Below are 13674 nucleotides of genomic sequence, written 5' to 3'. Positions count from 1 at the left end.
AACGCTCACATGGCATCTCAGGCTCCCATGACTTCTTCCATGCATGTCAACATCCATAGGGTATATAAGCCGTTTAAAGTGTGGGCGCAACTGCAATATTCATTGCTGTTTATACCAGATGGTAGACACACACACATGCACACACATGCACACACATGCACGCGCACACACACACTGTGGGACAAACTGCAATGACAGAGGACTGATAGATATAAAAATACCCCCCCCCCCCAGAAAAAACAAAAAAACTTTAAACCAGCAAGCAATCTAAATTGAAGACTACACACAGACTATGGTGCTTGATTATTTTATACAAAACTGGTTATATGAATACTTTGAAAAGTCAAATATGTTAATGAAGTCCCTTTCAATTATATTTTGCCAAGCGTCCTCCCAGGAAAGAGAAAAAAATCCCCCCGCCACATGCAACACGCTGACTATAAATAAGATTATCTACAAAAATTGTTTAAGTATATCTTTTTTAAGATTAACAAAAGAAAAAAATCAATGTATATCAACTTTCAACTACTGTTAATTACTTTTTAGAGCATTTATATGGGTTACAGCTTAGTCGTAAACTGAAAAAAATCAACCAAGTGCATCAAAAAAAAACATATATATATATATATATATATATATATATATATATATATATATATATATATAAGACATCTTATTTTTCTGCAATTACACTTCACATGACAACAACGCCTTTTGGGACATCCGCACCCCCACCCCGGCATCACCTCCCCACTATTTCAGAAGCACTTTGTTAATGCAAAATCATCAAAAAAGATATCAATCATCTGGACTCTTAAAAAATGTAAAAATACATTTCAATCCTGCATTTTCGGGTCCCCTACCTTCCATGTTTTACACATCAAGCCTGACCATGACACATTTTGTCAATGTGTACACAGTAGTTACATTGTTTTCAGATTTAGGTCTTACCTGTTCATAATACACACCTTAAGACCCTTTTTCCACTGAGAAGCAAAATTTGAGGCTCTTTAGATGTCATCACGTTTCATCCAGTAGTTCTTAAGACACTTTTCCTCAGATATTCTGAAGAAACAGTCTTCATTGTTTTGTAACATTCCTAATTGTTTTCTGTGCCACATAACACACAATTAAGACTGTTTGTGAATGCTTTACAAACATCTTAACAACAATTGCGAACATGCATTCGCTACCATTATCGGCACTGGTAAATGTATGCATTACAGTGGGATTAGGGGTTAAGAGACGTAAACAGTTACCTGTAAGTGAAAAAGAAGCAATTGCAAAGCGGAAAGAAAGATGAACATTCAATCAGAGCCCTTGTCCATAGCCAGCCCATCCAAAATCAGTGTGATGAAGAGAAAAAAAATTGTTGCACTGTTGCAATAGTCAAATCGTGATCAAGGAAAACATCAATGGGTATGAACGGATATTAAGACCCTAAAACCACTCATAGCAACATCACAAACAATCTACAGAGAGCAGAAGTGGCTTTGTTAAAATGTATTATGGACTCTGAGAGGTCGATCATTTAACCGCCATGCACTTTGCCCTACATAGTGGACAATTGCCATTCAAATGGATCTTGCTTTGAGTGGCGGCCACTGAGTTTCTGAGATTTCTCGCTATATGACATTTAAAATGATTATAAGTTTGATCCGATGGCAGTAGCGTGGAGATTGTGTGCCACCAAATGTCCGAATCGAAGCCTACAGTATTCTGCTACCCAGACAGAGTGTGCTGTTTTCCAAAAGCATATTACTCCCTCAAAATGAAATACCTCAGCCCTGATCCCACTCTTAAGCAGTGAGTCATTAGTGGAAGAGGTCCTTCATACCTGCAACCAAGTTCATGAAACAAGAACACAACTCAGAAGTGAATGAGAGGAAAAGAGAGAGTATTGAAATAAAACAGTTTGCTTTCTATTTTCTGTTGGACCAATGTGAGCGGGCTCAAAGAAAAAGTGTAAGAAAGGGGGGGAAAAAAGAGGGAGGGGAGACAAGAAATAGATAGAGAAGTAGGCTGCCAGCTCTGTGTATGAAGCTTCTTAAAGGCCTCAGACTCTCATGTTTAATAATGGAGCAGAGATATGACAATGGTGACACAAAGCCTGTTTACAGGGAGCTGGAGGCAGCCAGGTTGAAGCTGTTTAGCATGCGACTCTGCTGGGATTTATCACACCGCACCCATGTTGGAGGCTGCTCAACTTATTACAGCGACACAGCTTTTTGTACTTTGCATTTCCATTTCACTTTTTCCTCAGCTGACTTTCTTATGCAGATACTGAGAGAGCAAAATCAGAAGGCTCTTCTAGATCATCCGAAAAAATTACAAGCATGCGGCTCCGCTGGGGGAGGAAAATCTTTCATCTTTTGATAGTCGTAAATCAATGATCCCTAGAATGGCCGCAATTCTGTTTTTAAACAAAATACAATAAAAGAGATGACTATAAGTATTAAAAGATGTGAAACAAATCTGCTTATCTAAATATGATAAACTTTTAAAACCGAACACTGGTCTGAATCTACTCATTTTGTTTATGAGCAAAAGTAGTGGAGTTCCTGCATTGTCGAAACAAAATGTTTTCAGAACATGTGGTTGGTGTTTTTCTGTCCAACCAAAATATTTTCAGAACATGTGGTTGTTGTACTCTGTTGTCAAATCAAAATATGTTCAGGAATTGGCCACATTTTTTTCCATGGATGGTCTTGATTAAGCCTATTTTTTAAGATGTTAGTTTGGCATGTGTAGCTTCTGTCCATGTCTTTATCAATTAAAAGTGTTAACCTCTTTGGCTTTACCAGCATAAAATAAATTATACTTTTGTATGGGGACCAAAGTCATATTGATGGTGTTAATGCGATACCAAGTAACTCTATAGAATCTCACAAATGATATTACAGCTGCAGTACAAGTAAAAGATGAATGCAGTGGGAGTTGAGCTCCATAGACTGGAATGTATGCTAACAATTAGATTTTCGTATTTCCATAGTATGTTTCCAACTTGGCAATTCTAACTTGCTTTGAAGAATTTGACCTTGATGACATTGTCAGAGTTATTCTTTCCACTGATATGTTGATGGTGATGACAGACAGCATGTAACAGCAGTTCGTCATACTATTCATCACTGGTAAGCTGATATTTTCTTTGTGGCAACACAAGGACAGTGATATTGGACAATGCAAAAGAAAAACAGTCTGTCGGCCTAAATTTCTACTTTCCAACAGCATTTGTACATTCGCATATATTTTTTTAACCACTTAACCAGGGCCAAAGCCCAGATTTCCTTCACCTTGGACACTTCATCCAGCTGTTCTGAGGTGAACTTAAGGCATTCCCGGTCCATCCTAGAGATATACACTGTCCAAAATGTGCACCGTTGCTCTAATAGAATGGTAACTTTTAAAAATATGTACTTTAGGTACAGAGTAGCAGCGATGAGACAAAGGGAGGAAATACAGCCCACACTTTAATTAACCAGTTTGTTTATTGTATTCAAAGTGACAAATTTTGGCAGAGAAAACAATTATCCACGGCCACTCTCTCATGAGGGCCTTGAACCAGATCCGTCATCTTCTAAAGAATTCAAACAAGCTGAATATGGTTCATTTAAATATTTCAATATGCTGTGACGAGGTAACATTTGTTACCTTTTCTCATTGTGAAAGATTATTTTCTGAGGAGAAAGAAAAAGGTTATGATTTTGATTTGAGGTTGCTCAGTCCAAACCTATTATTTAAGGCAGGGGTGTCGAAACTATAGCCCGGGGGCCATTGCCAGTCCTTTGTCCATTTTTCAATGGCCTGCAGTATATCCTAAAAATAACATTTGCTACGAAAAAGTTTGTTTTACATGCTGTACAGCTTTTGCGGGGACACAAATATGGAACTAAACCGATAACAAATCTAATACGGTAGTAACTGAAGATAAATGATTTTTACAAGCAAAATGGTTTCTTCAACCTATGGCTCTGTGTCAAGGTACAAAATGTGAACATATTTTCAAAGCGACTGCTTAAAAATGGTTGGCTACAAAAGATGTTCAAGGCAAGGGCTGCGATTTTTTCATGGATTACAGGGTCTCTGGCAAGCACAACGTCTTTTAATATCCCAAATTATTTGCATTATAGAAAGATATTTGGGTAGCAGTTTTTTTGTTTTTTTTTTTAAAACATTAATACACAGTATAAAAACAATATGCAAATGAAATGATTAAGTGATTCCAGCAAAGTGGTCCCTGCATGCTTGAATTGTTTTCAGAGGAAGAAATCCGGATACCTCCGATTTAGGTGTGTGTACATTTTGTGCAGTTTATTTTGTTGATGATGGCCATATGATGTGACACATTGTCCACACCAACATCTTACACACAACATTTGTGTTGTTTGAAGCTTAAACAATGATGGAACGGAAACAAAAAACAAAAAAAACCAAACAAACAAAAACAATAAATACAACACAAGACCGCATATTATCAGGACATTCACTCAACCCCAACCCCAAGTTCTGTTCGTCTCAGATGTTTTGCCTCTGTTCAAGCAAGGTTTCTCAATTCTTCCTCAAGGTTGGGGTAGGTTAGCACTAGCTTGATTAGTGTCGTGCAATCACTGCTATTATTCATCCAACTTAGTAGCATGCCCCAAACCACAAACGGTATCACTAGTTGGGATGCAAAACAAAAGCTGTTAAGAGGCCTTGTTGAGAGGCTTCTGTCCGTCAACAATGGTGGAGTGGAAACTCAGGTGCTTTTCCATTCTGTTGGGTTAAAGAAAAAAAAAAAACTTGTTGTGAAATCACTTCAATGTTTGCTTGTTTGTTTGTTTGTAATTGTTTGAGAATGGATGTGAATTTTTACTCCACTGGTAAATATTCAGAGGTTAACATCAAGCAGTTTTAACCCGTTTGGCATTATGTTACAATTTATTGATATCCCTTTGATTTTTTTTATGATAACATAAAAGAATCAATGGAAAAAAAAACACTAGAGAGCTGAAATTTACAGCAGATAATTAAAACATGTAAAATTTCAAAATGCAACGATTCAGACATTTTTATGTGATTGCAGCTTTACATGTGAGATTTTGTGTGCAAAATTAATCAATGTCCAACTTTTGGACAATCTAAAACCATTATAATTACACTTTTTTACATACATTTTGATATGATTTATTACATTGATTGTCCTGTGATTTTCGCACTAGTCCATTGAGCGGCGGTCAAACTATGTCAGCAAACAGAAAATTCTTTGTTGACTTGTGTTTCACTTCAAGACAATGGGTGGCAGTAGAGACCAGTTAATGGCTACGTCTTAAAGCCTCATCAGCACTTCACAGGCTACAAAGAGCATACAATTTTTATTTTTTTTTGACATGTCTGGATAGAATTCATGCCACTGAAGAATTTAAGTCATTGAAGGAAAAAAAAATATTCATAAATAACGTTAAACAGATAAATAACAAAAGTGTGTGCACAAGGGTTTAGGGGGATGTGTTTCACAGATTCCCAACAAAATTCAATGTTTTATATAATTTATAATACTCACGTTTCTACCTGATATACTGTACTTTATTCCATGGTCCTTAAGGTTATATACCTGGACTGAATGGCAGAATCCTTACACAAAAAAAAATCAACACTCCTGATGAAAGAAAAAAAAATCTAACAAACAAAAAATGCACAATTTAGTTCCAGGTCTTTGTCTGGTCTCTTGTCTTTACTGAAGCCCCAACAAGGAGGGATTGGTGCAGATGGGGGAAGGTCTGTGTGAAACTGATTGAGAGACTCTATTGAAAGACTGTATGGGATGACTGAGAAATACCATTACTTGCTGATTAAGTATTGATCCAAAGTTCAAGTATTAACAAGGGAGCTAATATGGAATGAACCATGGGACCAGTGGCTAGAGGTGTATGGCTGTCTGTTGGCAGAACATAGTGAAGCCGATCAAGAAAACCTGATACAAATATATTGTATGCTCCACTAGTGCTTACCGAATATGCAGTTCAGGGGCATCAACCGAATTGGCAAATGACATGAGCAGTTGAGTTTACAAAAGCATAAATATAATAAGTACATCCAGATTATCCCCCCAGTCTTACTGCCTCATTCCTTAAGCTTGCTATGAGACTCATTTAACTTCACAACAAAGAACAATTTTTCAGATAGAATTTGTGCAATTTTAAAAGAAAAAAAAGAGGCTACCAGCTGTTTATTGCCGCTCCCAGTTGAAGTTTACAAAAAAAATTCAAATCAAGCCAAATTACATGTTGTGAATTCAAAACAAGCACATAGCTAGTTTAGCGTTTAAGATTACAAGCTTAATGTTAACACATAATGCGAAAAGCCATGACAAGGAACTATATAACATTGTGTTAAATCTTTAGCAATGGATATTTAAACAACAGCGCAGCAGGACCAACAGTCATATTCTTTTTCCTCTGTGTAGATTGACTAACAGTATGGCTCCTCTCTCTTGCCTCTGTCTTTATGTTAATTAGTATGTCCTTGTTCCCAGAAAGCCAAGGCTCACACACCAATTACACAAATTATCTGTAATTAAATGAGACTTTTTTAGAATGCAAATAGAATTAAAAACAAAAAAAAGTTGAACTTTACTGGCTTAACACAGTGTCCAATGCAATTGGGGTACTGTCCGATAGTGCAAATGCTGCAAACATTGAGGTAAGAGGTAAAGTGAAGAAATGCATGAGGAGGTTACGTGCTCAAGGCTTTGGTTGAAATGTCAAATGCTCGCAGCAGAGGGGAGATCAATTCCTTCATTACTCTCTGCTCCTAGACCATTACCATCATTGCATGGCATTTCTGGAGGGAATTGATGGCCCTCCCATACATGCATTCATACAGAGCACATTTACTCCATCACACACACGCACGCACACACACACACATTTAAAAGAAAATAGATTTTTAAGGTGTGTATGGACCGAGTGTTTTTTTTTTTTCTTTTTACGAGTGAAACTTTTCGTTGAGACTCTTTGGCCTGTGCATTACTTAGGTACTTTGACTGTCAGGGAAGGACTTCTGTTAGGATCCTTTTTTTTTAATTTTTCCATTCAAGCTCCTGTTTAAAAATATTTCAGGATCTCGCATACCCCCTGAAGTGCCTTCAAGTACACCATTTGAGAACCGCTGATTTAGAGACTACATTTAACCCAACATGCATGTTTTAGAAAGTGGGAAGGCGCAAAGGTCCAATTAATTATTTTTAATTAATTGTGTCAGCTAATTTCTTTATTGTTTATCTTCATGCAAGAGCATCAAATCGTCTTGTTCCTCTCGCTTTGATTTCACCTGTTCTTTTCAGCGTTTTATCAGTTCCACAGTCCACTGTAACATATTCATTTTTCATTAAAAACTCATTACCACTAAAATCCTGGGTTTGGGTTATTACAGAGTGTAAGACAAAGGAAAGGAGAAGGTGTGTGCGTGTGTGTGTCAGTATGAGGAAGAGGGAGAGAGAGGGTGAATTGAAATATGAGGCAAAGCCATAAATAGATTGTGTGCTCTAATGTGATTGTCATCCAGTGGTTGCTCTTTGTCTGGAGAGAATTTAGAGTGATGAGTCCAATGAGAGCGAGATCAATGAAAGACAGGGACGGAAGAGAACAGAGGCTGCTGAAAGATGAGCGCGGGAGTGATGACCAGCGTGTCTGTTTGTGTACATGACAGTGAAAGAGCTGGTGTTTGCTGACGAAGTGGCTACTTATGCTGATGACACTTTGTTTCATATGCAGATCACTTGGTGTTAATTCTGCATTCACAAGCTGCGTGCTTATTGATGTGAATATACAGCGCTGACTTTCATGTCACATAACAACCATTCTGATGTCATGCTGAAGGCTCCAAAACAAGCAGGATGTGTTTATGAAAGCTGATCTAAGAGAGCTGATTAAAGCTAATGGCCAGTGTCCATGCCTCTAACTTTCATTTAGGTTCAAACCATTTTGCTGTCTGAATCTGATTGATTTTGTTTCAAAATAACTATCCGCTTCTCGCAACCTCGTATATCATAATTAATGTGGTTGGTTGCACCTTAATAGCAACATATGAGGGAGAGTGTGTTTGTATCTCATGTGATCAGTATCAATTGAATTTTAAGTTGGCGCTCAATGAAACTTTACATTACTTGGCAAAACCACACCACAGACCTCACTATCCTTTGCTGACATGTTTTATATTAACCTTTGTAATTTATTTGTGCCCATGATTAATCTGTTTTGAAGCAAAACATGTATTTGGCACACGGACATACAATTGACAGACGTCAAATTGTGCAAAACATGATTCAAAAGTTTTATTGTCATATGAATAGTAATACCACACAATGAAATTCTTACTCTGTTCAATTCCCTGAGCAGACTACATTTCATAATTGAGCAAATAATAAGATAGGCAATAAAACAAAGACAACTTACAAAAATACATAAGCCCAAGGAGACAGCATGTCTTTATTAAACACCAGTTTTTGTATGTTCACATATTTTTTGTCCGGCTGTCCAAAGGATGAAGATGTATGTAAAGTTAAAAATCTATAACAGAATAATAAATGTTAATATAAAAAAATAACAATTCTAGAAGTTAAAAAAAAACAGTACTGCTTAACTCAGTCAATACCAAAGACAATCATGTATTTATTTATTAAAGTCAGAAAATTCTGTACCACATACTACGTTTTGTCATTTTTTCTTTTTTTCCCGAATTTATTTATGCAATTAGGTACTGCTGTAATCTATTACTTTAGGTACTAATACTAAAGAAATCATTTGTAGTAATTTAGTACCTAAAGTAATTTCTTAATTCAGTGTCTAAAGTAAACCCTTCATGTTTTGTACTTTTGTAACCTTAAGGAATAAATAACTTTAGTACCTATGATAATCAAATACTTTACTACTACTACAAACTGACCATGACACATGGTTAGTCTTAAAAATAAATAAATAAATATATAAGAGAAGAAATCAGAGCACATAGTTCACTTAAAAAAAAAAAAAAGCATGTATATGCTGTTGGGGTTACAGCCATTTTTGTTGCCAATTAGAAGGATGATTACCTCATTAGACATCCAATTCAACTCGCCTCTTGTCACCGACTTGATAAATGTTTAAGTCCTGTTAAAAAGCTGACACACTTCATTACAGGGAACATTCCTCTATTGATTAAACAATGTTCACAGAGAGGACCTCCTCAATAAAATACTCTTTTCAGTAGCCATTGTGCTTTTTGAACCAAGGTGCACAATTCAATTTGGACCTGAGTTTTAAGGTCAAGGTACTGTGTTCACAATCAATGCAGTCAGACAGCAAAATTCACACAAAAAAATAGCTTACCTCTTCAGTAAACTGGAACACATTTAATACATCTAAAATGAAACAAAAAAATTGAGTCTACACGATCATACTTTATTTTTTTTTCTTTAATCTGTAAGGTAAACAAACAGGGAGAAAATTAAACGCAGCATAAAGCCACGCTTTTTGACAGAGGAGGAAGTTTATTTTATTACTGTGGTGAGTGACACTCGTGTCAAATTTGTGTCATTATGGCAACACACATAACACTCTTTGCTGTTTCGGGAGCCCAAATTTTAAACATTCATTTAACCTTAACTCGACTATTGTCTGCCTCTAAACATAGTCATGAGACAAGCCAAAAATTCACAAAAACACATAAGCATCAGTCGCAAATTTTTTGATCTGTTTAAAAAATGTATTACATTTTTATATCTCCAGTTATTTCAAAAGCCGATATTACCTCTGTTTCAAGTTTCCAAACTGGCTCACGGAATCAACTGAGTTCATAAATTGTGGTTCCACTTTATAGTACATGGCGATCATTTCATTAGATGTGTAAAAATAAAACATTTATGGTCTTGACCCAAAGTTAAAGACAACCTGTTGTAGACAAATAAGAGTGCAGCACAATTTGCTGTGTCCGACGAATAGATGAATACAAGCATGCACGCTCACACTCACCCACACTCAAATACTGTACACATATTGGATAAATGTACAGGTCATGGTACAAATATGCTTGAAAATGGGTTTATCAAATCATACCAGGGATGACTACACACCACTGTATATTACAGAGGAATGAGGGAAAGCGAAAAACAACAACATAGGGCTGCATACCAATACGGGTTATATTGAAAACTGTGAGAATTTTTTTTTCAAAGCAAGATTTATGATGTACAAGCAAAAATAAAACAGTAGTTTTGAATGCCGTCTGGACTTGTTCATACCTGTGAAGAGCAAGGGAGCTGTTTACCTTATGTTTTCTTTTTGTTCACAACTTGAAAGAACATTTTCAAAGTTTTAGGCATCACTGCAAAATCCTGCAAGGTAAATTATTAGCCAAAAAGCCTTCATAAAATCACAACATTTCATGAATTATGCAAATGGTTCAAATTCAAATGAAACTCGAACAAACCAAAATTAGCCAAAATTAGACACGTGTAACTCATTTACACAGGCAAGTTGCCAATCAATAAAGGCAACGCAATACCTTAGACTTTGGTATGAAGATGTCCAAATAATTAAAATACGATTAATGCAAAATTGTATTCTTTTTTAATTATATATCCGATTTATAGTATATGTGTACTATATGGTGTGATGACAGTGTTGTATAAACTAAATTCATCCCAAAGTCAGCCATTTTAGGGAATTTTCACATTTTTGACATTTTCAATACTTACATGATACTATGTTCAATGATTATATTTTCAAATTTTAAAGTATAGACTGTGTCCGTATTTCCTGTTTCTATTCTTTCATAACCATCAGAAGAAAAAAGGTAGTTTGACAAAATTCAGCCGTTTTTTTCTCCCAGTGGGCTCTCAAACAGTGCTTATCTAATATCTAAAATGGGGCGTTGTCGTCATCTGTTGTTGCTTATGCATAGGTAAAGCTTTTTCCATGTTTGACACTTGGATTGGAGCAGAATCAACCAACCATCCCCATTGAAAAAAAATGAATGGATTTGTTCAATCCATTAATATTGTTCTGCTATGTTGATGCTAAGGTAAATGTATTATTTACAAACTATGCAATTGTGGGCACATCAAAAACAAAAGATAAAGCTGCAAATTTGTACTTATTTATTTATTTTTTGCCTAAATGATTTTTGCATTAATTGGATATTCCTTTTTTTTTTTTTTTTTTAACTTAGTAGTGCCATAGACAGGATTGAAAGAAAACCCTTTGAAACCACAAAAAGCAAATAATTGTTCTGGAGGTGTCAGAGAGAAAATTAATACGTACCAATAGGGAACACGCACAGCATAAAGTCAATTTCTTCTCTGAATCGAATGGTATAAGAGCACTCACTGTTCTTCCATTAAACAAAACAGGTTTGTCTCCTCTTTTTCGGATAGTACACTGATTTAGGATTAAATCACCCCTGTATCGATCACTTCTACTACACAGTTCTACCTGCGGTTTTCATAACAGAAAAAACCCTACCATGTTCGGCATTTGACCATCATTCTTGTCGAAACTCTCCAAAATGCACACACAAGCTCGAATGGCTGGGCACCACCTCTCTGATTGCCTATTTAGCAAGTAATTATCTGTCTTTCTCACTCTCGGCCAAAACAAGCTGATTGGGTTCTTCTCATTGTGGTAATGTCTTATTCATCATAACAGCTCAGTATGAGTTTGGTGAGGAGGAAAAAAAAAATCCCCTCTAAAAAAAAAAAAAAAAAAAATCACACTGCTGACATGAAGCAATGCTGTCTGCAGCAAGATAAGACAAGGGCATAAAACTCGCCTTTGGCATCCTGAGATGAAACTGTAACAAACTTCTCAATATATCAATAGAATGTTCAAATAATATACAGCATTTAATGCGTATAAACATGCAAGTTGATATTGGCACTTGGGTCACAGTTCAGTATGTTTGATGCCAGCCCAAGTGCAACGGTAATCTGTTTCTTTGTTTATTTGTAAATCAAAGGTCTAATCAGCACTCGAGTTGCACAAGAGGGCAGGAGGAGGAGAAGGCGCTGAAGCCTATTTTTCAATCTAATGGCCAATTAAGATGAAGCTAAACGAGGAGGCAGGAGAGCATCGTCTTGTGCCGACCTCATCGAAAGTCAAATAAAATGTCAAAATAAAACCTCACTCGCTCTCACAACTATGTATATGTACTCTATCTGTATTTGTTCTCATAATATATTCTCGTTTATTCAATCAATTTATTTTTGCTCTGAGTGGTTAATTCTCAGCCGCTCTTCTTTGACATTCACATGATACAGAGACATATTCCACCTACATTTTCAGTCTGGTTTGTACTGTAAATGAAATAAGAGCACCCTGTTCCTTTTTGGACATTACTCCTTCACTTGAAGCCACTTACTTTGAAGCATTCTTACACACCCACACACTCTGGCTTCCCTCTCATCTTCTATTTATTTAGAAGGGCAAAGACAAAAAAAAAAAAAAAAAAAGTGCTATAGATTTAAGCTGCATACTGTATAAGTTTTGCCCTGTCTAAATGACCTAAATAAGAAATTCAATACTGCAGGGTCTGAATAGCAGAGCTCAGTCAATGTATTTATTGAATCCAGCCTCTCTGCCTAGTACCAGCATACTATGTGGTTTTCGACTTCAGTCGAGTGTTGCGGAATGGAAATCTGATCTCCATGAATTTCACTTTTTTTTTGCTCTTATTCCACAAAGTTTAGAACAGGCATTGGCAAGATGGTTATGCAATGGATTTAGCTACTGAAAGAAAGAAGCCAAACAGGGCATGGTATTAATCCATGGCCTAGTTATATTTTGGGGAATAAAGTAATAATAATAATGATAATAATAATAATAATAATAATAATAATAATAATGTCAATTAAATGCAGTCATAATTATAGTGTTACTTTTTCAATCAAGTTACCGTATTTTCCGCACTATAAGTCATACCTAAAAGCCTTAATTTTTTTTTTAAAAAGCTGATGGTGCGCCTTAAAATCAGGTGCGCCTTATATATGAATCAATATTGAGAATGGGATTCGTAGATGGGGAATGAACTGATAAAGTAAGCTTTACCTGTTTCTTTTGTGTGTTTACAGTTGAACAAGGTTGATCATATTGACGTTGAGTTGTTATGCTATTGAGAGTTTTGAGTTATTATTTGAGTTATTATTGTTATTACTTTGAGTATTACTATATTGTGATTGAAAAAGTTTTAAAATGTCATTAATTGAGGGTGAGCCTTATAATCCGGTGCGCTTTATGGTGCGGGAAATACGGTAATCTTGTTTTTAAACTCTTACTGTACTTAAAGCTTTCTGGATGCTGATCAAATCTCTTTTTATTTCATTGGGCTTCTTCTACTTGAGTTGGGGGTTGGGCAACGAAGGTCAATCAAATCTTGAAGAGAACATTGATTGGCTGTCTGTTACGACCCGTGGGTCATATGTAGTTTTTGTATGTGTTCTGCTGTGTTCTCCTTTGTTTGTGTGTGCGTGTGTGTGAGTGCCTTTTGGTTGGAGTGTGTCAATTGTGTGCAGGTGTCATTTTGTTTGGTCTAACCTGATAGGCTTCTGTTGTGGATGGGAGGACAAAAGAAAGACATGAAAATGAAAGAATAGGTCAAAGTTTTTGGTTCGTCGAATTGTGAATTTAAGTTTAAAAAATGCCCCAATAGCCCCATTAATTA

General features: G+C 36.0%; 2 protein-coding genes and 1 long non-coding RNA gene across 11 annotated transcripts in view; 1 reads left to right on the top strand and 2 right to left on the bottom strand.

Moving 5' to 3' along the window:
- The window catches only part of LOC148420092 (serine/threonine-protein kinase VRK1-like), a 311189-nt gene that overhangs the window by 76548 nt on the left and 220967 nt on the right, over positions 1-13674 (bottom strand). The window lies entirely within an intron of this gene.
- LOC148420094 (uncharacterized) overlaps positions 1-13674 on the bottom strand; it is a 235676-nt gene that overhangs the window by 44776 nt on the left and 177226 nt on the right. For 5 of the 9 annotated variants that reach the window (XR_015866357.1, XR_015866358.1, XM_088420994.1 and 2 more), the window contains one exon: positions 4291-4755. The exons of the other annotated variants lie outside the window; for them this stretch is intronic. Coding sequence is in view for 2 of the 5 variants with exons in the window: in XM_088420992.1 (XP_088277118.1) it covers positions 4686-4755 (70 nt within the window). In the remaining 3 variants the exon portion in view is untranslated. Of the gene's footprint in view, positions 1-4290; positions 4756-13674 lie in introns of those variants that run through there. 9 annotated transcript variants of the gene reach the window in all.
- LOC148420096 (uncharacterized) overlaps positions 1-13674 on the top strand; it is a 92023-nt gene that overhangs the window by 54567 nt on the left and 23782 nt on the right. The window lies entirely within an intron of this gene.

Source organism: Hippichthys cyanospilos, chromosome 8, assembly GCF_059441005.1.
Source record: "Hippichthys cyanospilos isolate Australia breed blue-spotted pipefish chromosome 8, RoL_Hcya_1.0, whole genome shotgun sequence".
In the NCBI taxonomy this organism is placed as follows: Eukaryota; Metazoa; Chordata; class Actinopteri; order Syngnathiformes; family Syngnathidae; genus Hippichthys; species Hippichthys cyanospilos.
Note: the sequence above shows the minus strand (reverse complement) of the source record. Positions and strands in the feature narration are given on the sequence as shown.